The 27,970-nt window shown below is 51.6% G+C and overlaps 1 protein-coding gene and 1 long non-coding RNA gene across 3 annotated transcripts; one reads left to right on the top strand and one right to left on the bottom strand.

Moving 5' to 3' along the window:
* The first annotated feature begins 170 nt into the window (after window positions 1–170).
* Window positions 171–21,643, top strand: LOC108581151. Of its 2 annotated transcripts, none has more exons than XR_004176232.1 (3): window positions 171–218; window positions 2,406–2,680; window positions 21,425–21,643. It is a non-coding gene; the product is annotated as an uncharacterized LOC108581151 (long non-coding RNA). The 2 variants fall into 2 exon arrangements; XR_004176231.1 differs by lacking the exon at window positions 21,425–21,643 and adding an exon at window positions 6,276–6,449.
* Window positions 12,333–27,970, bottom strand: ORAI1 (ORAI calcium release-activated calcium modulator 1). Its single transcript, XM_003907291.4, has 2 exons — window positions 27,466–27,970; window positions 12,333–13,313 (listed from the first exon to the last, which is right to left on the bottom strand). The coding sequence occupies exons 1-2, from the start codon at window positions 27,772–27,774 to the stop codon at window positions 12,711–12,713; spliced, it is 912 nt and encodes a 303-aa protein (XP_003907340.3). The 5' UTR covers window positions 27,775–27,970; the 3' UTR covers window positions 12,333–12,710.

The raw sequence follows: 27,970 nt of genomic DNA, 5'->3' as shown, positions 1-27,970 counted from the left end.
GTCAGGGGGCATCCCATGAGAGGTGGCTCCTGATGAGGCTGGCAGCTCCCACCAGGGCAGGCAGCACACCCGTCAGGCTGGCAGCCTGGGCCCTCCATGTTCTCCCAAACCCAGCCTGCTGGCATTTCCCTCCCGGGTCAAATCCTAGACCCTGATGGTGTGCTAAGCATAAAGCCTTGGCAATGTTCAAGAAGACAGAGGAAGGAGATTGATGCCAGGTAAGAGGTGAGCCGCCTGCGTTCTGATGTGGTTGAGGCAACAGGGCCTGGAACAATGCACAGATCTCCTGGGGTCTCCAAAGGGCTTGGGGTGGGAGGAGCAAGATCCCAGAGGGGCAGGCTTCTTGCCTCCTACAGTCGGGTGTCCTTTTGACTCTTCCTTTTCAAAACCCCTTTTGGCCATGTGGTGGCTCTTGCCTGTGATCTCAGTACTTTGGGAGGCCAAGACAGGCGGATCACTGCAGGTCAGGAATTCAAAGTCCAGCCCTGGCCAACATGAGTGAAACCCTGTGCTACTAAAAAGAAATACAAAGTTAGCCAGGCATGGCGGGCGGTGGCTGCGCCTGTAATCCCAGCACCTTGGGAGGCCGGCCGGTAGGATCCATGAGGTCAGGAGGTCGAGACCATCACAGCTAGCTGCAATTGAAACCCCGTCTCTACTAAAATACAAGAATTAGCGGTGAGGCCCTGTAGTCCCAGCTACTGGGAGGCTGAGGCAGGAGAATGGGGCGTGAACCGGGGAGGAAACTTGCAGTGAGCCGAGATCAGCCTGCACTCCAGCCTGGGGCTGACTAAGCAAGACTCTGTCTCAAAAAAAAAAAAAAAAAAAAAATTAGCTGGACTGCTTGAGCATCTGTATTCCCAGCAGCTGAGAGAAGCTGAGGCAGGGGAATGCTTGAACCGGGAGGTCTCCATCTTGCAGTGAGTTGAATCTACCTGCTGCCAACCTAAGGTGACAGAATGGGACTCCGTCTCAAAAACAAAACTTCGGCGGTAGCGGTGGCTCAAGCTCCTGTAATCCAGCACTTTGGGAGGCCGAGGCAGGCGGATTTTGAGGTCGGAGATGAGAGACCATCCTAGTTAACACGGTGAAACCCGATCTCTACTAAAAATACAAAAAAAACTGGCAGGCGAAGTGGGGTTTACTAGTCCCAGCTACTGGGAGGCTGAGGCAGGAGAATGGCGTGGTTTCGGAGGAGGAGCTGCAGTGAGCTGAGATCAAGCCACTGCACTCCAGCCTGGGTGACAGAGCAGACTTTCCCGTCTCAAAAAAAAACAAACTTCAGTGCAGTGGCTCCGCCTGTAATCCCAGCACTTTGGAAAGCCGAGGTGGGTGGATCACGAGGTCAGGAGCTCAAGACAAGCAGCCCAGATGGTGAAACCCATCTGTATTAAAAATGCAAAAATTGGCGAGTATGGTGGCTCAAGCCTGTAATCCAGCACTTTGGGAGGCGGGATGGGGTTGGGTTGGGGTTGTGAGACCATCTTCTTTCCCTAGTGAAACCTACGTTCTCTAAAATCTAAAAAGAAACTTAGCGAGGCGGTCACTTGGCCCGTCCCAGCTACTCGGGGTGAGGCAGGAAATGAAGCGTGAACCCGGAGGCGGAGCTTGCAGTGAGCTGGTCAGCCACTGCCTCCAGCCTGGGTGACAGAGCGAGACTCAAATCTCAAAACACAAAAAAGTGGCCAGGCAGGTGGCTCAAACCTGTAATCCCAGCACTTTGGGAGGCTGAGATGGGAAGTGGGATCACAAGGTGGGAGAGCAAGACTGTCCTGGCTAACACGGTGAAACCCGTCTCTACTAAAATACAAACTAGCGAGGCGAGGTGGTGAGCATAGTCAGCTACCGGGAGAGCTGAGGCAGGAGAATAAGCGTAAACCTGGGGCCGGGCGTTGGGCTGAGATCCGGCCACTGCACTCAACCTGGTAGGCGACCAGGAGGGGCCTCCGCAAGAAAGCAAAAATTAGCCGGGCATGGGGGCAGCCACCTGTAATCCCAGCTACTCAGGAGGCTGAGGCAGAGAATTGCTTGAACCTGGGAGGTGGAGGTTGCAGTGAGCTGAGATTGTGCCACTGCACTCCAGTCTGAGCAAGACTCTGTCTCAAACAAACAAACAACAAACAAAAAAAACATTTCACTGAAGACCAGTATATTCCAGTCCTGCTCGAAACCTTCTGTTTGCACCCTGGGCCACATAACTGGGCTGGGCACGGGGTTGAAAGGAGGTGGTCTGGCTTCTGAACACCCTTGAGTAAGGCAGTTGGCCTTCAGCCTCCATTTGCACATCTGTCCAGTGGGGTCTTGTCCAGTCCAAGCCCTCCTGAGCACGATGTGAGGGTTTGAGGAGAGGACACTGGTACAGAGTCTTTCAAATGCCAGCTCCACTATCCCCCTCTCCCCTGCAGAGAAAAAAAAAACGCTTCAGGAGAAATTCGAGCCTGCATCACCTGATCCCTCAGACCAGTGCGGCTCTGTCTGGAGGAGTTAGCAGCGGCTCCCGGCGTGCCCCTGGCACCCTCAGAGGGCCCCTCACTCCCCCCAGCACTGGGTCGTTCCTTGCCAATAGGAAGGCTGGTGCTTCTCTCCCAGGCTGGCCTCAAGACCCTCTTCATTCTCTGATCTCATCCTGGAGTGCATGACAATAAAGAATAACCAGGTGGTATAAGCCTGGGCCTATGGGGTAAGGATGGGGCACTCGAGGGGGCTCAGGAGGGGTTTCAGGTTTAGAAGAGGGAAGATCTGCCTTGGCTGGGCTGCCTGGGCTTAGCTTGGGGGAGTAAGGGCAGGTCTTAGGCCAGGTGCAGCGGCTCATTCCTGTAATCCCAGCACTTTGGGAGGCCACGGTAAGAGGATTGCTTGAGGCCAAGAGTTCGAGATCAGCCTAGGCAACATAGCAAGACCCTGACTCTACAAAAAAAATTTTAAATATAAAAGAAAGGAAAAGAAAAAGAGAAAGAAATGGCAGGTCCCCTGTGAGATAACCCAGATAACCCAGAGAGAAGGTCTGCATCCTGCCACACTGGCTGCCAAGATTTGAGATTATAAAATTTCCTGACCATTTCTCAACCTAACACAAGGCTCTCAACCTTGAAATCCCATGGCAACTTTACAAAGTTGTGGAAGCCCAGGTCCCATGCCCAGAGATTCACAGATTCACATCTAATTCATCCGGGGTGAGGCCTGAGCTTTCAGAAAATTCCCCAGGTAATTTTTTTTTTTTTTCCAGTAGTCTCCCTCTGTTGCCCAGGCTGGAGTGCAGTGGTACAATCTCGGCTCACTGCAACCTCTGTCTCCCGGGTTCCCGCCATTCTCCTGCCTCAGCCTCCCGAGTAGCTGGGATTACAGGTGCATACCACCACACCCAGCTAATTTTTGTATTTTTAGTAGAGATGAGGTATCACCATGTTGGTCAGGCTGGTCTCGAACTCCTGACCTTGTGATCTGCCCACCTCGGCCTCCCAAAGTGCTGAGATTACAGGAGTGAGCCACCAAGCATGGCCTTTTTTTTTTTTTTTCTGAGACGGAGTCTCTCTGTCACCCAGGTTAGAGTGCAGTGGCACAATCTCAGCTCACTGCAACCTCCGCCTCCCTGGTTCAAGCAATTATCCTGCCTCAGCCTCCTGAGTAGCTGGGATTACAGGCACCCGCCACCATGCCCGGCTAATTTTTTGTATTTTTAGTAGAGACAGGGTTTCACCATGTTGACCAGGATGGTCTCGATCTCCTGACCTTGTGATCTGCCCGCCTTGGCCTCCCAAAATGCTGGGATTACAGGTGTGAGCCACTGCTCCCAACCAAACAGGGCAACATTCTTGAGAGATCAGATGTTCTCTTGCATAATGGGCAGGTGAGCTCTGGAGTCACACTGCCTGGGTGTGAATCTCGGAGCTGTGTTTTCTTGGGGATGTCACCCAGACTGTTCCGTAGGTCTCCTCACTTGCAATATGGGGCATTAACAGTACTTGCCACCTGGGGTTACTGTGGTTAGTTACTGTGAGGATGAGATAAGGTGGTGGTTTTTAACTGTGGGTAGGATTTTGTCCCCCCTCAGCCCCACTCCTTCTTGGGGACATTTGGCAATGTATGACATTTTTGATGTCACAACAGGCAGGAAGAAGGTTACTGGCATTGAGTGAGTAAAGACCAGGGATGTTGTTAAGCATGGTGCAATGTCACCATGCTACCAAAAAAAAAAAAAAAAAAAAATCAGCACCTGTAATCCCAACTACTTGGGAGGCTGAGGGAGGAGAATCTCTTGAACCTGGGAGGCAAAGGTTGCAGTGAACCGAGATCGCGCCATTGCACTCCAGCCTGGGTGACACAGCGAGACACACCATGTTGAAAACCCTGAATACCACGCCGACTGGTTAAGAACCCGCAGCGGCGCCAGTTCTGAACACTGACCTTATTTGTTCTTTGTTCTGGTTTATGCAGGGTTCACTGGCGGGTTTCGTCTTCGGTTTCATTTGATCACCTTAACGACCGAGAATCCCGATACGGGAAGACTCCACCGACCTGCGGCCCCAGTTGAAGCTTCATAAGCATCTCTTCCTGACTCTGACAACAGTGGTCTGTTATCTCTCGGCGACGGAGAGGAACTGAGGTTCCGAGGATCATAAGTCATCAAGCTAGTACTGTGCTTAAACTTTAGGTCTAGCTGCTCTAAATGCAGGAGAGTGGCTATGTTGGTTACCATTTAAAAAGTGAGGAACGGCATGATGGCTCATGCCTCGTAATCCTAGCACTTTGGGAGGCTGAGGCAGTGATCAAGAGGTCCTGAGTTCAAGACCAGCTCAAAACAAACGTTGTCCCCAGTTTACATGCCCAGCCACTGCTAAGTCCCAGCTGGCAGAGGCTGAGGCAGGAGAATCACGAACCCAGGAGGTAGTGGTGAGCGAAGATCACCAAGCCAAGATCACATTGCTGCACTCCATAGCCTGGGCAACAGAGTGCAAGACTCCATCTCAAAAAAAAAAAAAAAAAAGTGGGAAGAGGGTGTTTGTTTATGCATAAAATGTCCCAGACGAAACACAAAAAACTGGCAAAAGATGGTTGTTCCAGGAGACTGGGGATCGTATTTACAACAACTTCTTTCTCTTGCCGTGTTTGGAAGCTACGAATGTACTATACCCCAAATATTAAAAAATGAAGCAAGAGACTGTGTTCTAGCTAGGAGGTTGTCTGCTGTCTGGTGTGAGAGCACCTCGGGTGCTTTGTTAGAAATAGATTCCAAAGACACACCCAGAGCTACTTAAATCAGAATCCAAGGGCTTTGAAACCTGCATTTGACAAGCCAGGCTGATGAGTCTTGAGTCCAGGACAGTTTAGGAACAAGAACCCAGGACAACAGGATCCTAGCTCGGAAATGATTCCAGCTGGATCTCATCCCATGGAAGTAGGGAGGTGGTCAACTAGGGGAATGCGAAAAGATGTCCAGGACGGTTAAGGCCGGTGGCTCACTCTGTAACTCTAGCACTTTGGGAGGCTGGAGGCAGGTGGATCACCTGAGGTCAGGAGTTGGGAAACCAGCCTGGGCCAAAGCCGGGTGAAGTTCTCACCAAGCAAAAATACAAAAATTAGCTAAGGCAGGGTCATGCCTGTAGTCCCAGCTACTTGGGAGGCTGAGGCAGGAGGAACCCTGAACCAGGAGGCAGAGGCTGGCAGTGAGCTGAAATCGCCGCCACCCCAGCTTGGCAACAGAGTGAGACTTGGTCTCAAAAAAAAAATGTCCAGGACTTCTCTGGGGAGCACCGAAAGTTCACAGAGGTCCTCCCCCATCCTACTTGATACCCTTCAGAAGTGTGGATTAGGCCAGGCGCGGTGGCTCATACCTGTAGTCCCAACACTTTGGGAAGCTGAAGCGGGTGGATCACATGAGGCCAGGAGTTCAACACTAGCCTGGCCAACATGGTGAAACCTCCATCTGTACCAAAAAATACAAAAATTAGCCAGGCGTGGTAATGTGCACCTGTTATCCCAGCTACTTGGGAGGCTGAGGCAAGAGGATCCTTTGAACCCGGAAGACGGAGGTTGCAGTGAGCCAAGATTTCACCACTGCACTCCAGCCTGGGTGACAGAATGAGACTTCGTCTCAAAACAAAACAAACAAAAAAAGAAGTGTGGATCCCGGAGCATGTGACACAGGACTCCAAATGCTGCTGGAGGGAAAAGGAGGGTCCCCTTCCCCACCCAGACTATGAAGCTGCCGTTCACTGTGTCCCAGTCCGCACAGGACAAGAACTCAAGTCCACACTTTCCAAATTGTGTTTCTCCAGAGTCTTGGGGTTCTGTGAAGCACCTGGGACAACAATGATAGAAGAAAGAGAAATATCAGGCCTGCCGATGCTCCACCCACATTTCACTTCAGCCAGACTACGTTATTTTATAAAACTAATTTAAAAATTGGTTTAAACTGTTCTTTTTTGAGACAGGGTCCCTCACTTAGGCTGGAGTCCAGTAGCACAATCAAGGCTCACCGCACCCTCTACTTCCCAGGCTCAAGCAGTCCTCCCGCCTCAGTCTCCCGAGTAGCTAGGATTACAGGCGCGTGCCTCCACGCCCAACTAATTTTTGTATTTTGTGTAGAGACAGAGTTTTGCCACGTTGCCCAGGCTGGTCTCAAACTCTTGGGTTCAAGTCATCTACCTGCCTCGTCCTCCTAAAGTGCTGGGATTACAGGCATGAGCATAACCGCTTTATATATTAGGTGTTTGGGACAGACAAAAATCTCAAACTCAAAGGCCTAATGAGGCCAAGAAAGTCACACGAGTGAAGCTGGCCTGGTGTGAGATAAGAGGGAGTGCTGGGGACTGTGGAAAAAATAGGCCCTGGGGAGAGTGTGGCGGCAGTGCAGCTGCTGCTCGCTGTTGCTCTGTAAGAAGGTGGTCCCATGCAGCTGGGGCTTCCAACATTTCTTTAATGTATGTATGTATGTATGTAATGTGTGTATGTATGTATATATATATTTATTTGAGACTGAATTTTGCTCATCGCCCAGGCTGGAGTGCAATGATGCGATCTTGGCTCACTGCAACCTCCACCTCCCAGGTTCAAGTGATTCTTCTGCCTCAGCCTCCCAAGTAGCTGGGATTACAGGTGCGCACCACCACACCTGTCTAAGTTTTGTATTTTTAGTGGAGATGGGGTTTCACCATGTTGGTCAAGCTGATCTCAAACACTGCTGACCTCAGGTGATCCACCTGCCTCAGCCTCCCATAGTGCTGGGATTACAGGTGTGAGCCACCATACCCAGCCGCCCATTTCAAACAAAGCCAGAATCAGCCCAAGTAAGATCTTTGTGAGGGCCTAGGCTCTGAGTCAGACCATCCAGGTTCAAATCCTGGCAATTTACTTAACTTCCACGGGCATGAATTTTACCTTCGGCAAAGTGGAGCTAATAATAGTACCCACCATATAAGGGTGCCGAGGGTGAAATGAGTTGATGCATAGTGCGTAGAATAGCAACTGCACATAATGATTTTTTTTTTTTTTGAGATGGAGTCTTGCTCTGTTGCCCAGGCTGGAGTGCAGTGGTGTAATCTCAGCTCACTGCAACCTCTGCCTTCTGGATTCAAACAATTCTCCTGCCTCAGCCTCCCGAGTAGCTGGGATTACAGGTGTGTGCCAACACGCCCAGCTAATTTTTGTATTTTTAGTAGAGACGGGGTTTCACCATGTTGCCAAAGCTGGTCTTGAACTCCTGACCTTGTGATCCATCAGTCTTGGCCTCCCAAAGTGCTGGGATTACAGGTGTGAGCCACCATGCCCAGCCTTTTTTTTTTTTAAGACATCTTCCTCTGTTGTCCAGGTGGGAGTGCTGTGGCGTGATCTCAGCTCGCTGCAACCTCCACCTCCCGAGGTCAAGTGATCCTCCTGCCTCAGCCTCCTGTGTAGCCGGGATTACTGTGCACTACCACACCTGGCTAATTTTTGTATTTTTATTACAGATAGGGTTTCGTCATATTGGCCAGGCTGGTCTTGAGCTCCTGACTACAAGTGATCTGCCCGTCTCAGCCTTCCAAAGTGCTGGGATTATAGGCGTGAGCCACTGTGCCCGGCCGATATTCTCATGTTATTTTTGAGACAGAGTCCCATTCTGTCACTCAGGCTGGAGTGCAGTGGCATCATTACTGCTGACTGCAGGCTTTACCTTCCAGGCTCATGCAGTCCTCCCACCTCAGCCTCTCAAATAGCTGGGACTGCAGGTGTACCACCACCATGCCCAGGCAATCTTTTTGTTTTTTGTAGAGACAGGGTCTCAAGATGCCCAGGCTGGTCTTGAACAACTGGGCTCAAGCGATCCTCCCACCTCAGCCTCTCTGTATTGAGATCACAAGTGAGCCACCATGCCTGCTTATTTTGTTATTTTAAACAAATCCTGATAAAAATCTCACTTACATAATATTCCTGCCCAAATGCACAATCTGATTATAATAAAGAGACAACATCTGGGCCAGGCATGGTGGCTCATACCTGTAATAAGATGGGAGGATAGATCTCTTGAGCCAGGAGTTTGCGAGCAGCCTGGGCAACACAGTCAGTCCTTGTCTCCACAAAAAAGTGAAAAAAAACAGCCAGGGCAACATGGCAAAACCCTGTCTCTACAAAAAATATGAAGATTAGCTGTGCATGGTGGCAGGCACCTGTAGTACTAGCCATTTGGGAGGCTGAAGTGAGAGGATCGCTTGAGCTTGGGAGGTCAAAGCTGTAGTGAGCTGTGATCATGCCACTGTACTCCAGCCTGGGTGACAGAGTAAGATCCTGTCTCAAAAAAAAAAAAAAAAAAAAAAAAAAAAAGAAATTTAAAGACAAAGGCTAGCCTGGGTGCCGGGGCTCACAACTGCAATCTCAGCACTTTGGGAGGCCAAGGTGGGAGGATCCCTTGAAGCCAGGAGTTCAAGACCAGCCTGGGCAAGAGAGAGGCCCTGATTCTACAAAAAATACAAACATTATCCAGACGTAGTGGCATGTGCCTATATTCCCAGCTACTCAGGAGGCTGAGATGGAAGGATTGCTTGAGCCTAAGAGGCTGAGGCTGCACTCTAGTGTGGGTGACAGAGCAAGTCCCTGTCTCAAACACAAACAAATTAAAAAAAAAAAGGCTGAGGAATTGTTCCAAATTAAAGGAGACTAAGGCTGGGCGCAGTGGCTCATGCCTGTAATCCTAGCACTTTGGAAGGCCAAGGCGAGTGGATCACTTGAGGCTGGGAGTCTGAGACCAGCCTGTCCAACATGGTGAAACATCTTCTCTACTAAAAATACAAAAATTAGCCAGGTGTGGTGGCGGGCACCTGTAATCCCAGCTACTCGGGCGGCTGAGGCAGAAGAATCACTTGAACCTAGGAGGCAGAGTTTGCAGTGAGCCAAGATCACGCCACTGCACTCCAGCCTGGGCAACAGAGTGAGACTCTGTCTCAAAAAAATAATAATGAAATAAAAAGAATAAAGGAGACTAGGAAGTGACATCTCATTGTGATACACAATCCTCAAGTGGAAAAAACGTGGCTGGAAGGGACATTACTGGGATATTTAGGAAACTGAACAGGAATGTTGTATCTGATAATTGCCTGGATTTCAGCACTGGATTGTCGTTACATCGGGAAATGTCCTTAGTTTTAGGAGGAGTATTTAGGCATGAAGGACCATATGCGTAACTACAGCACATGGCTCAGGGAAGACAGTCCCTCCTCAGCCTTCAGTCAGTGTCTGTGACTTTGCCAGTTTCCTGAGGGGTCGAGCACGAGGACACTCTGCTTTCTTGTCTCAGCTCTCATACTGCAAACAAGTGTCCTTTTCATGGTCTACTTAGTGTCACATTTTCCACATTTTTATGCTTTTTGTTGGTGATTTTTCCGTTTATAATGGTTCCCAGCTGGGTGCAGTGGCTCATGCCTATAAACCCACTGCTTTGGGAGGCCAAGGAAAGAGGATCACTTGAGCTCAGGAGTTCAAGACCAGCTTGGGCAACACAGCGAGACCCCATCTTGATAAAATTTTTTAGAAAAATTAGCTGGACATGGCTGGGCACAATAGCTTGTGCCACTGCACTCCAGCTTGGGTAACAGAGTAAGACTCCATCTCAAAAAAAAAAAAAAAAAATATATATATATATATATTAGGCCGGGCACAGTGGCTCACGCCTATAATCCCAGCACTTTGGGAGGCCAAGGCAGGTGGATCATGGGGTCAGGAGTTCCAGACCAGCCGACATAGCGAAACCCCATCTCTACTGAAAATACAAAAAATTAGCTGGGTGTGGTAGTAGGTGCCTGTAATCCTAAGTATTCAGGAGGCTGAGGCAGGAGAATCGCTTGAAACCGGAAGGTGGGCTGGGTGCAGTGGCTCCCATCTGTAATCCCAGCACTTTGGGAGACCAAGGTAGGTGGACTGCTTGAGGTCAGGAGATCGAGACCAGCCTGGCCAACATGGTAAAACCCTGTCTCTACTAAAAACACAAAAATCAGCTGGGTACGGTGGTGCATGCCTGTAATCCCAGCTACTCAAGAGGCTGAGGCAGGAGAATCACTTGAACCTGGGAGGCAAAGTTTGTAGCGAGCGGAGATTGTGCCACTGCACTCCAACCTGGGGAACAAAGTGAGATTTTATCTCAAAGAAAAAAAAGAAGAAAGAAGAAAGAAGCCAGAAGAGGCCGGGCTCGGTGGCTCAAGCCTGTAATCCCACATTCTTTGGGAGGCCGGTGACGGGCGGATCACGAGGGTCAGGAGATCGAGACCATCCCAGCTAACACGGTGAAACCCCATCTCTACTAAAATACAAAACTAGTCAAGTGTTGTGAAGGGCTTCATAGTCCCAGCTACCGGGAGGCTGCAGGAGAATGGCAACCAGAGGCGGAGCTTACAGTGAGCCAGATCCGGCCACTGCACCAGCCTGACATGACAGAGCTGAAAGATCTGGCCTCCAAAAAAAAAAAAAAAAAAAAAAAAAAAAAGAAGCCAGAAGGTGGAGGTTGCAGTGAGCTGAGATAGTGCCATTGCACTCCAGCCTGGGCAACAAGAGCAAAACTCTGTCTCAAAAAATATATATATATACACACACACACACACACACACACACACACGTATATGACATATATATTTATGTGTAAAACATATGTATATTATGTGTGTATACACATATACATATATATACACACACACACATAAAATAAAGTAGAATAAACAAAATTGTCCCCAAGTGTAATACTAGAATGCTGTCTAATATTCCTCAATGCAAGATGGTTATGATGGACACACATATGGAGAAAATAGGTATGTTAGATAAGCTTTATTTAGGCATGTGTTCTAGTCCTGTGGGCTGTGAGTTCAATGGTAACAACTCAACCATATATATATATATATGTATGTATGTATATTTCTTTAAACAGAAATACACATAGAACAAGATTACATATTGATCAGCTGATGAAAATATCATGACCAAAGCTCACAGGAACGCAACCCTGTATTTCTCCTAGGAGCGATGGTTCGGTATGTGCTAAGTCAGTGTTCACGGTGACTTTACAGATTGTGCCACTGCATTGCAGCCTGGGTGACAGAGTGAGGCTCTGTCTCAAAAAAAAAAAAAGACTTCTAAAGAAAAGACTGAATATGTATTTCAGATAGACACTATTCATGCAACTTTTTGTAGGTTTGAAATTTCTCAAAATAAAATGTTGAATTTTTTTCTTTTTTTGAAACAGAGTTTCACTCTTGTTGCCCAGGTGGGAGGGCAGTGGCGTGATCTCGGCTCACCGCAACCTCCACCTCCCGGGTTCAAGCGATTCTCCTGCCTCAGCCTCCAGAGTAGCAGGGATTACAAGCATGCTCCACCACGCACGACTAATTTTCTATTTTTAGTAGACACGGGGTTTCTCCATGTTGGTCAGGCTGGCCTCGAACTCCCGACCTCAGATGATCTGCCCGCCTCGACCTCCCAGAGTGCTAGGATTACAGGCGTGAGCCACCGTGCCGAGCAAAGGTTTCCTTTTTTTTAGAGCGTCTCCCTCTGTTGCCCAGGCTGGAGTATAGTGGTGTTACCATAGCTCATTGCAGCCTTGGCCTCCTGGGCTCAGGCAATCTTCCTGCCTCAATCTCTCAAAGGAGCTGGAATTGCAGGTGCGATGCCTGGCTAATTTTTGCATTTTTTGTTTGAGATGGGGTCTCAAACTCCTGGGCTCAAGAGATCCTCCTGCCTTGGCCTCCTGAATAGCTGAGACCACAGGTGTGTGCCACCATACCTGGCTTAAAATTTGTTTTAAGTTTCGTAGAGGCTCACCTAATCAGGGTGAGGCATAATACCAGTAGCCCAGGCCCAATAAAAACAAGACACAGGAAGGAGGTGTCCTTATGAGTATATTTATGTGTCACACACACATGTACACACTCAACGCTGGACGGAAGGGAGGTTGAGACGGACAGGAGGAGGCACCCAGGTGGCACTGGCACAGGGGAGGAGAGGGGACACAGCGAGTGTGTGGCCCCACTTTGGCCCCCTCCGGCTCTTCCTGGAGCTGGAAGAACAGGAAATGCTTATTCTCTTAGAGGACAGTTTCAAAGTGCAGAAATTTCTCTTACAAAAAGCCTCTTCCCTCCACGCTCTGCCCCTTGCTGAAGCCCAGCCCCTTGCACAGGCTGTCCGTGAGGCTGGGGCAGGACAAGGTCATGGGGAAGGGCGTAAGGCCAAAGAATTGGAAGGGCCCAGACCACATGGGCCTAGGCATAGTGGCTGCCGGGCGTCAGGGGGTGGTCCCCTCTGTGGTCCAGCTGGTCCTGTAAGCGAGCAAACTCCGCCAGCTCGTTGAGCTCCTGGAACTGTCGGTCCGTCTTATGGCTGACCAGTGAGCGGTAGAAGTGGACGGCGAAGACAATAAAGATCAGGCCGAAGGGCACCATGATGGTGGTCGAGGCGATGGCGGCTGCCTGGCCCGGGGTGATGCCGCTGGTGCTGACGTTGGCGGCTGCACCACTGGCGGGGGGCTTGCTGGTGGGCCTCGGCTGGCCTGGCTGCTTCTTGAGGGGCAAGAACTTGACCCAGCAGAGCAGCACGACCTCGGCCAGGAAAAGCAGTGTGCCAATGACGGTGGAGAAGGCCCAGGCCAGCTCGATGTGGCGGTGCATGCGCTCGTGGGGGGACTCCTTGACCGAGTTGAGGTTGTGCACGTTGCTCACTGCCTCGATGTTGGGCAGGATGCAGGTGCTGATCATGAGTGCAAACAGGTGCACAGCCACCAGCACCGTGGTGCAGGCACTGAAGGCGATGAGCAGCCCTGGCGGGTAGTCGTGGTCAGCGTCCAGCTGCACCTCCACCATCGCCACCTGCAGGGGGACAGGCGGAATGAGTGCCAGCAGTCCCAGCCCCCACTGCTAATCTTCAGTCCTGGCTCTCCTCCTGTCAGGCTCTGCGACCCTGGTCAGTCGCGTGGCCTCTCCAAGCCTCAGTTTTCATTTATCTATAATGGGGATAGTAAGGCCTATTCACCTGGGGATGAGAGTGGCATAAAGTCCTACAGAGAGCAGGAGCCAAGGCCGCCTGGATCTGAATCCCAGTCCTGGCACTCACTAACTGTGCAACCCTGGGAAAGTCACTTAACCTCTCTAAGCCTCAACTTTCTTATCTGTAGAAATAGGGATATAATACTAGTTCATAGGATTTTTTTTTCCCCCAGACAGAGTCGTGTTCTTTTGCCCAGGCTGGAGCCCAGTGGTGCGATCTCAGCTGACTGCAACCTCCACCTCCTGGGTTCAAGTGATCCTCCTGCCTCAGCCTCCCAAGTACCTGGGACTACAGGCATGTGCCTACACTTGACTACTTTTTTGTACTTTTGGTACAGACAGGGTTTCACCACGTTGGCCAAGCTAGTCTCGAACTTCCAACCTCAGGTGATCCACCTGCCCGCCTCAGCCTCCCAAAGTGCGGGGATTACAGGTATGAGCCACCACACCCAGCCAATTCATAGAATTATTTTTAACAATTAAATGAGAGCTGGTACATGGTACCACCTCCCAAATCACGGCTATTACCACCTGGTCAGGTATTAGAAACCAGCCGCAGGACAGGCACAGTGGCTCACGCCTGTAATCTCTACACTTTGTGGAGGCCGCGGTGGGAGGACTGCTTGAGGCCAGGAGTTAGAGAGCAGCCAGGCAACACAGAGAAACCTCACCTCTACAAAAAATTTTTTTAAATTAGCTGGGGGTGGTGGTGTACACCTGTAGTTCTGGCTACTTGGGAGTCTGATGGAGAAGGATTGCTGGAGCACAGGAGTTTGAGTTCGTGGTGAGCTATGACCGCACCACCGCCCTCCAGTCTGGGCACCAGAGCAAGACCTTTTCTCTAAAAAAAATAAAATCAGGCCGGGGCCAGTGGCTCATGCCTGGAATTCCAGCACTTTGGGAAGCTGAGGTGGGTGGATCACCTGAGGTCAGGAGTTGGAGACGAGCCTGGCTAACATGGTGAAACCCCATCTCTACTAAAAATTTAAAAAAATAGCTGGGCGTAGTGGCACACTCCTGTAATCCCAGCTACTTGGGAGGCTGAGGCAGGAGACTCACTTGAACCCGGGCAGTGGAGGCTGCAGTGAGCTGAGATCATGCCACTGCACTCCAGCCTGGGCAACAGAGTGAGACTCTAACTCAAAAATAATAACAATTAAATAATTAAATTAAAATTAACACCAACCACCATCAGTGGTCAAAATGGTAAATTTTGTTATACGTGTTTTACTATGGTTAAAATAAAAGCATTTAAAAAAGCAATCACCCGCCACCATTCCTGTTGGCCCCACATCCTCACACTCAAGCAGAGGCTTCTCCTTCATGCCCTGCTCTGAGGACATGCAGAGGGGTGGTGGCTGCTCTCCCAGGGCACACCCAGGCCCTTCTGAGAACACAGTGCACGATCTGAGAAGTACAGAGCAGGCTTCCCAGAAGCGACAGGCTCAGCTGGTGCAGGCTGGGTGGCCAGTACACCCTGGGGCTGTCTCCTCCCCAGCTGCAGGGCTGACCACCAGCTGTCCCAAGTTCCTGGAGACCTGTGGACCCGAGGTCACCAGGAGCATGCTCCAGGCCAGACACCCGCTGCTCCTCACCTGGGCCTTGCAAGTCACCCCCATGCAAAGGAGCCAGCTCATCAGATCTGGACTGGGAACAGCCAGCAGTGGGCACACAACCACGGTCAACCCATGAGGGCTGGAGGGACGGGGGTAGGGAGATGGCGGTACCTATGGCAGTCATTCCATCAAGGACAGTGACTCTTTATAAGGTGTTTGCTATGTATGTGGCAGGCTCAGAGTGGACAGCCTAATGTTGAAGTTTCTCCATTAGCCGCACACCAGCCTGGCCCCCAGCAAGCAGGGAATTCCTGTCCTCACCCCTCCTGCCCTAGGTAGGGGTGTGGGCTCCTTCCTTCCCCACTGCTCTCCTTTTACAGTCTGCCTGGCTTCGACCCTGACTCCCCTGCCCTTGATTAGGCTGTATGACTCTGGCAAGCTCTCAACTTTCTGCACCTCTGTTTCCACATCTGTAAAATGGGAATAAATGGGACAAGCCTCGAAGGCTTCTTGTGAGGATTAAGAGTCAATCCATGTAAACCAGGTAGTGTCTGGCACACAACAAACCCTCAATAAAAGCGAGCTTTATTATTACCCAGTTTAGGAACCTCATCCCCACCCCACAGTCTCTTTATAACATCCTCCTGGGGCTTCTACCCTCCTGCAGAGGGGCACACTCAGACAGAAAGAACGCCAGGTCAAATCGGCAAACCCATGTTCCAGCTCCATAACTGCCTGTTCACCCGTAACCTTGGCCAAGACCCTCCTCTCCACCCATAAAAGAAGGGGATGCAGTGAGATGAAGGTCACAATCTGGATCTGACTTGGGGTCGGATATCTCTGAGAATCTGAAGATGGTGGACACTATCCTTTCCTTTTTTTTTTTGATGGAGTCACTCTACCGCCCAGGCTGGAGTACAATGGTGTAATCTCAGCTCACTGCAACCTCTGGCTCATGGATTCAAGTGATTCTCCTGCCTCAGCCTCCCGAGTAGCTGGGATTACAAGGGCCTGCCACCACGCCCAGCTAATTTTTGTATTTTTAGTAGAGATGGGGTTTCACCATGTTGGCCAGGCTGGTCTCGAACTTCTGACCTCGTGATCCACCCGCCTCGGCCTCCCAAAGTGCTGGGATTACAGGCGTGAGCCACCGCACCTGGCCTTGACACTCTCCTTAAAACAGCCAAGTATCATTTATTGACAGGACTGTTCTGACAATTTCAACGGGATTCGCAGGCTTTTGTCTAAGAATGCCCTCAGTGGATGTCGGTATGTACTTTTCAGTCCAGGCGTTAACAAAACATTTCAAACTCATATAAATTTGGGGCAATGCCATCAGAATTTCTACCGTGTTTAAGATCTTTGGTGGCCGAAAGCCAGCCCTGAGAATTCTGAGTCCATGCGGGTGCGGGTGTCTCAGCACATGTGGGTGCTGGACACAAGACGTGGCACAGGTCACCAGGCCACGGCAGGTGGAGGGCCACATCCTGCAGCTCCCTTGTCTCTGCACCCGGGTCTGCCCACACCTGGAAGAGGAGAGCCCCTTCCAGCAGCCAGTGTCTCCTGCCACCTCCCCACCCCCAGCACTTCCTCTTCCTGCTCTGGTCTGCCACCCCGGAACCTGAAACCGGAGACAGGACAAGCAGCAGCGGCCGTTAGTGAGCTGCCCCAGGTCCACTGCTACTGATCCACTCACTGGAAATGTCTGGAGCCTTTAGGTGTCTTAGGCCCTGAGCTGGCCGCTGGGGTGTGTATGAGGGGCCTGTACACAGGTCTACAGTCCTACTCTGCTTCCTACTTGGTGCCTCACCTGCACCCCAGCCACCCTCAAGGTAGTGTCTCTCCCCCTCTATGCAGTCAGGACCACAGAGCACACCACACGGCTGGCTGCAAACTGGCTCCTCCAGTTACACAGCTATTGACCTTGGATAAGGTTCTCAACCTCTCTGTACCACAGCTTCCACATCTATAAAATAGAGGCTGACAGGCGTGGTGGCTCATGCCTGTAATCCCAGCACATTGGGAAACTGAGGCGGGCGGATCACTTGAGGCCGGGAGTTCCAGACCAGCCTGGCCAACATGGTGAAACCCTGTCTCTACTAAAAATACAAAAATTAGCCAGGCGTGGGCCGGGCACGGTGGCTCATGCCTGTAATCTCAGCACTTTGGGAGGCCAAGGCAGGCAGATAACTTGAGGTTAGGAGTTCAAGACCAGCCTGGCCAACATGGTGAAGCCCCGCCTCTACTAAAAATACAAAAAAATTAGCTGCGTGTGGTGGGACGCACCTGTAATCCCAGAAAATTGGGAGGCTGAGGCACAAGTATCGTGTGAACCTGGAGGTGGAGGCTGCAGTGAGCTGAAATCGTGCCATTGCACTCCAGCATAGGCAACAGAGTGAGACACCATCTCCAAAAAAAAAAAAAAAAAAAAAAAATTAGCTGGGGTGTGGTGGTGGGCACCTGTAATCCCAGCTAATTGGGAGGCTGAGGTTGTAGTGAGCCAAGATAGCACCACTGCACTCCAGTCTGGGTGACAGAGCACGGTCTGTCTCAAAAAAAAAAAAAAAAAAGAGAATCCCATGAGTTATTAATACCATTATCCTTCTTTCACAAACAAGGAAACTGAGGCTCAGAAAGGTGATGTCAGCTGTCCAAAGGGTTACTCTGCTGCTGGATTCAAAACCAAGTCCACTTGGCTCCACAGCCCGGGTACGAAAGGGGCAAAGGAGCACCTCCTTCACATGGTGGCTGAGATTAAATGTAGTTTTCATATCTAGATGTTTAGCATAGCGCCAGCTACAGCAGCTCAACAAATCTTGGTTAAAAAGAAAAACACGGCCGGGCGCGGTGGCTCACGCCTGTAATCCCAGCACTTTGGGAGGCCGAGGCGGGCGGATCACAAGGTCAGGAGATCGAGACCACGGTGAAACCTCGTCTCTACTAAAAATACAAAAAAAAAATTAGCCGGGCGCGGTTGTGGACGCCTGTAGTCCCAGCTACTCGGGAGGCTGAGGCAGGAGAATGGCGGGAACCCGGGAGGCGGAGCTTGCAGTGAGCTGAGATCCGGCCACTGCACTCCAGCCTGGGCAACAGAGCGAGACTCCGCCTCAAAAAAAAAAAAAAAGAAAAACACAGGGCTGGGCGCGGTGGCTCATGTCTGCAATCCCAGCACTTTGGGAGGCTGAGGCAGGCAGATCACATGAGGTTGGGAGTTCGAGGCAAGCCTGACCAACATGGAGAAACCCTGTCTCTACTAAAAATACAAAATTAGCTGGGCATGGTAGCGCTAATGTGAGACCCTATTGCACACACATACAGAAAAAAAAATTAGCTGGGTATAGTGGGCATGCCTGTAGCCCCAGCTACCTTTTTTTTTTTTTTTGAGATGGAGTCTCACTCTGTCACCCAGGCTGGAGTGCAGTGGCATGATTCGGTTCACTGCAACCTCCCCCTCCCGGGTTCAAGCGATTCTCCTGCCTCAGCCTCCTGAGTAGCTGGGATTACAGGCGCCTGCCACCATGCCCAGCTAACTTTTGTGTTTTAGTAGAGACGGGGTTTCATCATGTTGGTCAGGCTGGTCTCAAACTCCTGACCTCAGATGATCTCCCTGCCTCAGCCTCACAAAGTGCTGGGATTACAGGTGTGAGCCACCGTGCCCAGCCAGTCCCGGCTACTTGAGAGGCTAAGGCAGGAGGATCCCTTGAGCCCAGGAGTTCCAGGCTGCAGTGAGCTATGATCACATCACTACACACTGGGCAACAGAGCAAGACTCTATCTCTAAAAAAAAAGAAAAGAAAAGAAATAAGGAGAAAAACAGAGCTTGAAGTCCATGGAAGAGAAATAGTGCCTGGATACCCTCAGCTCAGGCTGGAGACAGGGACCCCATATGCCCACCTTCCAACCCCGACTCTGGACCTCGCTTGCTATATTTAGAGGCAGCTCCAGCTCCAAACCCCAGCCACAAGGATGTGCACTCCACGCCACACCTGGCCTGATGGCCACCTCCACAGGACAGAGACCACCGCGTTCCACACCGTTAGTCACACCCACAGGCTTCAGGGCCAGAAAGCAGTGCAGCTGTTGGGACGCACGTGGCCCGGGGACACCCACAGTCGCCAGCTCTCCCTGAGGTCTTGGGCTGCGGAGAGGGGAGAGGCTGTCCGAGGAAGAAGAAAGGGCCTGCTGCCCGGCTCCGGAAGAAACCCCATTACCCTCACTGGATCCTACGATTCCTGGAACTCCGTGCACATAGGCAGGCTTTATGTGCCCACACTTGGGACCAAGTTCAATGCCACAGGGTTCAGGGGGCTGTGTAAAAGAATGATTCAAAGTGAGAAGAAAGGAACGGTTGGCACGTGTCACGGAGCTGGATGAAAAATTCACAGGAATAAATACCACCACTTTTTCCAGGCTACTTCTTGCTCTGGAAATCTCCCCTCGGGTGGGGAGGGTGAGGGCCCAGGGGCCCTGCAGATCTGGCAGCTGACTGCCAGATCCCCAGCTGAGCCCCAGCGAGATTGGATCAGATCAGATCGCATGCAGCTTCACAAGGTAAATATAGCCCGTCAGCCCAAAATAAACAGCCCCCAGCCAGCCACTGGCCGCCTGAACCTGGCGAGGCAAACCCTATAAGGGATAGGAAAGGCGAAAGACCACCAGCCCCACCTCACGCTAGTCCATGGATCCCCCCAGTAGGGTTTTGGCTAGAGATGCCAAACCTTAGCAAGGGCCAAGAAGAGGGTTATTTAATTCTGCGAAGGGCAGGGCCTGGGTGGCCCTGGCAGACTGTACCAGGCGTCAGCCCACCTCGCCTGAGTGCCAGCTATCTCTCCTGGCTCCTGCTGGGCTCCATGGAGACCCTGGGCACCGGGCACCTGCCAGTCCAGGCCCTCTGAGGCAGCCCTCCCAGGCTGGGCCTGACCTCAGCTCCCACAGCCTTCCTTCCCCCGGCCTAGTTCTTTTCTTGACCACCCTTTTAGGAGGGTGTGTGGCTGCAGCCTGGAACATGAGGCCCTCTAGGCTGCAATCATGCAGCGTCACCCGGAGCTGTCTGAGCCTGCCAGCCCCACCTCAAATGCAAACCATCTCTTAAGAGGGTATTGAGGTCTAGTATGCAGTGGTTTACAAAGTCTTGACCATGACAGTCCAGGACTCCACGTTTCTATAAATAGACACACATGCGTTTATAACAGAAACAAAAGTTTCATCAGTCAACATTTAGCCTTACAGCACACCAATAAGGTCTTGCAAGATGCAATGTGCGCTGCGACTTTGTTTCATTTCATCCTTATCTCATTCTAAAAACGGCCAGGAGCTTGGTACCAAAGTTATCAAAAGAAAGAAACAACAAAATGTGCTGGTTGCAACTTACTACATTTGTTACAAGCCATGAATAGGCTGAATTTGCATACAGGGTCGGGGGGCACAGACCCAGACTTTCTCTTCAACCGGCTAATTCTTTTTCTGAGGCAGGGTCTCACTCTGTCGCCCAGGCTGGGGTGCAATTGGGTAATCACAGCTCACGGCAGCCTCAACCTCTCGGGTTCAGTGATCCTCCCATCTCAGCGTCCCAAACAGCTGGGACTAGAGGCACACACCAACACGCCTGGTTAATTTTTTTTTTTTTTTGAGACGGAGTCTCACTCTGTCGCCCAGGCTGGAGTGCAGTGGTGCGATCTCAGCTCACTGCAACCTCCGCCTCCCGTGTTCACGCCATTCTCCTGCCTCAGCCTCCCAAGTAGCTGGGACTACAGGCGCCCACCACCACGCCCGGCTAATTTTTTGTATTTTTTAGTAGAGACGGGGTTTCACCGTGTTAGCCAGGATGGTCTCGATCTCCTGACCTCGTGATCTGCCAGCCTCAGCCTCCCAAACTGCTGGGATTACAGGCGTGAGCCATCGTGCCCAGCCATAAATATTTTTTGATAAGGGTATAAGCTCAAAAGTTTGGAGACAGGGCCGGGCATGGTGGCTCACACCTGTAATCCCAGCACTTTGGGAGGTCGAGCTGGGCGGATCATCTGAGGTTGGGAGTTCGAGACCAGCCTGACCAACATGGAGAAACCCCATCTCTACTAAAAATATAAAATTAGCCGGGCATGGTGGCACATGCCTATAACCCCAGCTACTCGGGAGGCTGAGGCTGAAGAATCGCTTGAACCCAGGAGGCAGAGGCTGCAGTGAGCCAAGATCGCACCATTCTACTCAAACCTGGGCAACAAGAGCAAAACTCAGTCTCAAAAAACAAACAAACAAAAAAGATTGGCTTAGATCAGAGGTCAGCAAACTAGAGCCTGCAGACAGTAGTTTTTGTAAATTAAGTTTTATTGGCACACAGCCATGCCCACTCACTCACCTATTATCCGTGCTGCTTTCCAGCTACAACAGCAGAGTTGAAGAGTTACCACTGAGACCTGGTGGCTCCTTTCCACAAAAAGCCAGCTGACCCCTGGGTGACATCAATGATCCCCAAAGAGGGCTATCAAATAATAGTCCCACAAGATTATCATCTGAAGAAAAGTCTGTGGTCTTAGCAGTCTGAGATGTTCCTTCCAGAGATCATATTAAAGAACCCTTAGAAACCCCATCAGAAAGAAATCTGCTGTCTATGTTTATTTTATTTGTTGTGAGATAGAGTCTCACTCTGTCACCCAGATTGGAGTGTGGCACCCTTACAGCTCACTGCAGCCTTGACCTTCTGGGCTCAAGTGATCCTCCTGCCTCAGCCTCCCAAGTCCTTGGGACCACAGGCATCTGCCACCATGCCTGGCTAATTTTTTTTTATTATTTGTAGAGACGGGGTCTCCCTATGTTGCCCAGGCTGGTCTCCAACTCCTAGGCTCCGGCTATCCTCCTACCTTGGCCTCTCAAAGTACTGGGATTACAGGCGTGAGCCACTGCACCTGGCCTGCTGTCAGTGTTTAAACTTTATATTCAGTTTTATTTCTCTACAGGAACTCTACCCTTCACCCCCACCCCACATTGATTACCTTAGGGCTGTCTTAGAAACCTACTCAGAGTTATCCTTCATTAGCCAGGGACCGGGCAGTCAGTGGAGCTCAACACTGCTCTTAGTCAAAATTCCAAAAATGTGCCACAGGCACTTGTGAAATTTTACAAACGTCTTCTCTGCTAGGCAGGAAGCACCCTCCCCTTGGGGAACACAGCATAATTCCCTTTCTCCATAGCCCAGCGTGCAAATCCAGCACGCAGAGTCTCACGTCTGGAAGATCTCAAAGGCCCAGTTAACAACTTGCATGGGTGGTGGAAACCAGAGGGTGGTAAAGTGGAAATGGCTCCCAGCCAGACAGACCAGAGCTTGAATGCTACTAGCTGGAGAATCTTAACCTCTAGGAGCCTTCGTTTTCCTGTTTACAGTACATACTTTTAAGAGCTATGGTGAGGATTCAGTAAGAATGAAAGAAAAGCGTTCAGGCTCATGCCTGGCATGACAGGATTTCAGTAAACAGTAACCACAACCACCACCACCACCATCATAGAATTCATCATGTAACTCCTGTCTAAAACCTTCAATGGCTCCCTGCTGCCGATCCAAGAGTTCAAATTTCCCACCCAATCAAGGCCCTCCATTATCTTGCCTGGCTAAATTCACCGTTCTCTACTACTTCCTGAAGACCCTCAACCCCAACCACAGCCCCTGTACCTTTCCCCTAGGCCCTGTCATTTCTCATCTTTAACTGTTCCTGCCATTTCCTGTGACTTGAAGGCTCTTTCTCAAGTCCTAACTCCACCACACTCAAGGCTCAGCAAGAACCAGATTATTTTAACTCAGTTAACCCTTAGTAGCCCTAACACCATGGAAAAAAGGGTAAGCAAGTATCTGGGATACTTGGGTCAGACACTGTAAGTGCTTTGCAATTTTTTTTCTTTTTTTGAGATGGAGTCTTACTCTGTTTGTTGCCCAGGCTGGAGTGCAGTGGTGCGATCTCTACTCATTGCAACCTCTGCCTCCCGGGTTGAAGCAATTCTCCTGCCTCAGCCTCCCGAGTAGCTGGAATCACAGGAATGCACAACCACACCCGGCTAATTTTTGTATTTTCAGTAGAGATGGGGTTTCACCATATTGGCCAGGCTGGTCTCCAACTCCTGACCTCAGGTGATTCGCCCGCCTCGGCCTTCCAAAGTGCTAGGATTACAAGTGTGAGCCAACGTGCCCGGCTGTACTCCATTTTAAAGATGAGGAAACTGAGACTGAGAAAGGTTAAATGACTTACCTAAGGTCTTGCCCTTATAAGAGGTAGAGCTGGGATCTGAACCAACTTGTCTTGCTCAGGTGTCTGTTCTGACCTTGCTCTGCTTGAGCTTCTCACCTCTGTTCTCCTACACTCTCTGATGCTTCCTCTCCCACAGCAAGGGTGCTACACCACAGCCACAGGGCTCTGCAGCTTCCCAGCCAGGTGACCTTGGGCAAATCTTTCCTCTCAGTGACCACCTATACTCACCTGGTTATAGGAAGATCACACAACATGCTACGTGGGGCACCATCTAGCCTACGGCAACAGCCCAATCAACAACAGCAATAATAATTACTATCGGTGATCAGTACTAAGAATAGTAATAGCAATTTCTTGCTCATTTACATGGTCCCTCAACTCGGAACACGTCACAGAGGCTCAGTGTCTTATGATTTGAGTCCTTCCTTCCAACTCATTTTCATAGAAATTACAGGCAACTTCTGAACCAGCTCTAGAACGTGGGAACAAAAGGGTGCTGCTGGCAGGCAGAGAACTGAGGAGGCAGATAATCCAAAAATAATTGATCCCAGGTCATGGAAAGCATTTTGTTTACAGCAGCAGACTGACCTTCCCAATTATCTTCTGCTTAGGCTAATGTTACAGCCTGCCTTCCCCAGCAGACAAGATCGCCACATATGCTCACCAGTCCTGCAGGGGACGCGGTCAGGCTGAGGCTGGCTGCCTCTCAATGAAGTGTCAACTGAGGCACAGAGGGCGTGATTCAAAGCCCACAAGACTACTGTGGGCTTGAGGAGCTCTACAGGATGCTGATCCCACACTGCGTCCAGGCCGTCTTGCTTTGTATCTCTCGTTAGAGTTTGGAGGATGGCGCACCTGAGGCTTGCCGTTCCTAGAAATGCCGTCTGGAGCAAGAAACTCATCTGCAGCTCAGAGAGGGTCCAGGCAAGGTGTGCGTCATCAGACCCTGAAAATTCCTCTGTGTTTCATGGGACCGGTCTGGTCTCAAAATGAATCTTCATGCAAGTCCATGGGAGAGCAGGATACGTGCCATCTCCGTACACATAAAAAAAACTGGCTTTGGCCAGGTACGGTGGCTCACACCTGTAATCCCAGCACTTTGGGACGCCAAGGCAGGTGGATCACCTGAGGTCAGGAGTTTGAGACCAGACTGGCCAACATGGTGAAACCCCGTCTCTACTAAAAATACAAAAATGAGAGGCCGGGTGAGGTGGCGTGTGCCTGTAATCCCAGCTACTCAGGAGGCTGAGACAGGAGAATCGCATGAACCCAGGAGGCGGAGGTTGCAGTGAGCCGAGATCGCATCACTGCACTCCAGCCTGGGCAACAAAGAGGAAACTCCGTCTCAAAGGAAAAAAAAAAAAAAAAAAAGAAAACTGGCCTCAAAGAGGTAAAGCCTCTTGCCTGAGGTCACTCACCGGCCATCCCCAACACTTCCTGGCCACCTGGCCAGGCCCTTCTACCTGTGAAGTGGGGAACCTCTCAATCCCCTCCAGGCTTTGTGGGAGACCCTCCCTCAATCTCACCTGGTGACCCCATCCCTTGACTTTCCAGGTCTCTGGGAAGGAAGCCCTCTGGGGGCAGGAAGTCAGTTATGCTGACTCACAGGCCAAGGGAGAGTAATTCAGGAAACTTGTCGCTCTGTTACCATGGCGTTGGGGCTGCTGGCACCCTCTCCTCTCTGAAGCTCACTTACAGGCTGGGTGTCTAAGTGGGAGTGGGGCATGGTCAGACCCTGCACCCAATCCCATCCCTCCTATAGATTTCCAGCTTCATGGCACATGCAGTTACCCTCTTGTAACGGCAGAATGGAGAGTATCCTGGGGTTTGGTCCTTCCCTGCCTGCAGAACTTTGGGGATTCCATCAGCAGAGCCGGCAAGCCTTCTCCACCCAGGAAGGGGAAAAGAAAAGTCCCCAAGAGACAGACAGGGTGGGCCAAAGCCCACTCCAAGCCATTGGCTGCCCCAGTCTCCTGACTTCCTCACACTGTTTTTAGCAAGAGGAAGGAGGTGACATTTGACCATGAGGCCTGAGGCCTGTCTTTGAAAGGAAGAGGGGACTTGAGAAGGCAGGAAAATGTCATTCATCTGGATCTCACCCCTCAGGAGTGAGAAGGAGCTTGGGGCAGCTATAAACTCATGACCACAAGAAAAGGGGGAACCATTATCTTAAACCCGGAGCGATGCAGGGAAAAGCTGACAGCTGGTAGCTCCCCGCCCACCACCAATTATAAAACTTTCTTTGGCTTAAAAGAAACTCTTTTGCCCTATTTTTCATTTCCTAGGCCTGTCTTAACATGTCCCTGGCTGGACATCAATCAGAGTTCCTATACACCGCAATGGGTACAAGTGCCTGAGCAAGTTCTGAACACTAACAGACCCGGGTTCAAATCCTGCTCCACGGGACTGGCTGTGCAGTCTTGGGAAAGCCCTTTGACAAAACCATCACAGAGGGTTGCTGAGGAGTAAGCCCAGGAGATAAGGCACCTAGCACTGAGTGAGTGTTTAGTAAATGCCGGCTGCTTTTAGAGATTCTTCAGGCAGGAGGCAGAACCTGGTCTCTCAGGATTTGAAACTAACAGAGCAGAATTCCGTGCTGTCTAAACTAAAACTGAGAGTGCTGTCTATACACACACACTCCCTGATCTCCTCTCAGGGGCTCCCTCAATTTTATTCCCAAACAGAAACTCTGGAGTAGCAGCCTTCTTTGATCGATTCAGGAATTGAGGCCCAGACAGGGAGAGTGAGTTGCTTGAGGTCACACAGGCAGCAAGTAGCTGAGCAGGGAGGGCTGCTGCCCACTCCCCATCTCCTGGCCTTTCCATGTGGCCCAGCACGCTCTGGGCCTTAAAAAATTCAGGCTCTGCTGCAAGGCAAAGCAGGGAGAGTTCCAGACACACTCCCTTCCCAAGAAAACACGAAGGGTGCAGCCACTCCCTCCCTCAAGGCCAAGGGCTTAGCTCACTGGTGGCGGGGGCAGGAGTGCTCTGGTCTACAGAACTGGGGGGCGGGGGCAGAGTCCATTCACAAAGGCTGATATCACCGAAAGTGGTAATAATGTAGTTATTATGTAGTCCCCTGCTTCCGGAGAAACTTCAATATGCCAAGCCTGAGGGTATCCCCAGAGCCACTTCTCAGGCCCATCGGCAGCCTCACCCACTCCACACCTCAGAGGCTTCCCACTCCAGCTCCTTAGGATGGTGGGGAAAGGAAAGCAAGCCTATCCCCTAGATCAAGAAAGAGCCCATTGGGTCGGGGGAGGTGGCTCACGCCTGTAATCACAGCACTTTGGGAGGCCAAGGTGGGCAGATCATGAGGTCAAGAGTTCAAGACCAGCCTGGCCAACACGGTGAAACCCTGTCTCTACTAAGAATACAAAAATTAGCTGGGCGTGGTGTCTGTAATCCCAGCTACTCAGGAGGCTGAGGCATGAGAATCGCTTGAACCCGGGAGGTGGAGGTTTCAGTGAGCCGGGATTGCACCACTGCACTCCAGCCTGGGCGACAGAGAGAGACTCCGTCTTGGAAAAAAGAAAAACTAAAAAAGAAAGAGCCCATTCAACGGGAATACGTCCCTCTCTCCTCCCTCACACTCAGTGACTCAGTGGCAAGTTTCTGGAGGAAAAACTGAGGGTGCGGACTGGTTGTCAAACCCCCAGGCTGAGGCTCTCGGAAAATGCGGTGGAAAAGGGGTGTCAGGAAATCCCCTCTACGAGTTGATAAAAGAACAGAGCTAACACCTTCCGGCCTCGGGTGCGGGGGCACAAGACAGCTCAAGGTCTTGGTCCTCGTCCCCACCTCCTGACGCCCCCAGCTGGGTTAGTTTTTGAGTCCCTTCTTTCCCCACTGAACGCACGTGGGGCGGGCTTCTTTCAGAGCTAACTTCGGGATGCATCTACCACTCTTGCTGGGGCAAGCAAGTCCATGTGGAGGCACCCAAGCCCCCAAAGCCCGGACTCTGGTATGGCTTGTCACCACCCCAGATCGGAGTACTCGGCGCCCACTAGTGCTCACGTCCAGCAGCACCTCTGCCCCTTGCGCAGCGCTCACGACGGCTTCTCACAGCTCTTCCCCTCACCCCGGCCCGCCCGGCTCGCCCAGCTCGCTCCCCAGTGGGCCCCGTCGGGGCTGCGGGAGGGAGCAGCCGGGACAGCAGAAAGGGGAGGGCAAGGTGGCCCGAGCTCACCATGGCGAAGCCGGAGAGCAGAGCCGAGGTCCGGCTGGAGGCTTTGAGCTTGGCGCGGCTCAAATAGAGCTTGCGCCAGGACAGCGCCTGCATGGAGTGCTCGTTGAGACTCATCACCTCGGAGTAACTCTGGCCGATCCAGTCCGGGTAGGTGACGGCGGGCGGCGGCGGCGGCGGCGGCGGGGCTCCCGGAGGCTCCCCGTCCCCGCTGCGGCGGCGGCTCCGGCGGCTGCCGCTGGTGGTGCTGCCGCCGCTCGGGGGAAGCTCGGGGCTGCTGCGGCTCGGGGGCGGGGCGGGCTCCGGATGCATGGAGCACGCCGCCGAGGCGCGGGCCCGCCCGGGAGCCGCGAGGCACCTCCGCCGGAGGCAGCCGCCGCCTGCCCCCTACGCGGGCCCGGCCTCACCCGGCCGGCCGCACAGGATGAGGACGAGGTCAAGGGAGCGCCCGCTGCCCCAGCACACAGGCCCCCGGCGCCGCTGGCAAAAGCCCCCAGGCTACAGCGAC

Source organism: Papio anubis, chromosome 9 (genome assembly GCF_008728515.1).
Source record: "Papio anubis isolate 15944 chromosome 9, Panubis1.0, whole genome shotgun sequence".
NCBI lineage: Eukaryota > Metazoa > Chordata > Mammalia > Primates > Cercopithecidae > Papio > Papio anubis.
This window is presented reverse-complemented; position numbering and strand designations above follow the sequence as displayed.

Bases quoted from the DNA above. Each gene is read 5' to 3' on its own strand.
- ORAI1 (XM_003907291.4), bottom strand. From the start codon at position 27,774: ATGCATCCGGAGCCCGCCCCGCCCCCGAGCCGCAGCAGCCCCGAGCTT. The intron at 13,314-27,465 runs GTGAGCTCGGGC...GTCCCCCTGCAG, and splicing joins TGCTCTCCGGCTTCGCCATG to GTGGCGATGGTGGAGGTGCA.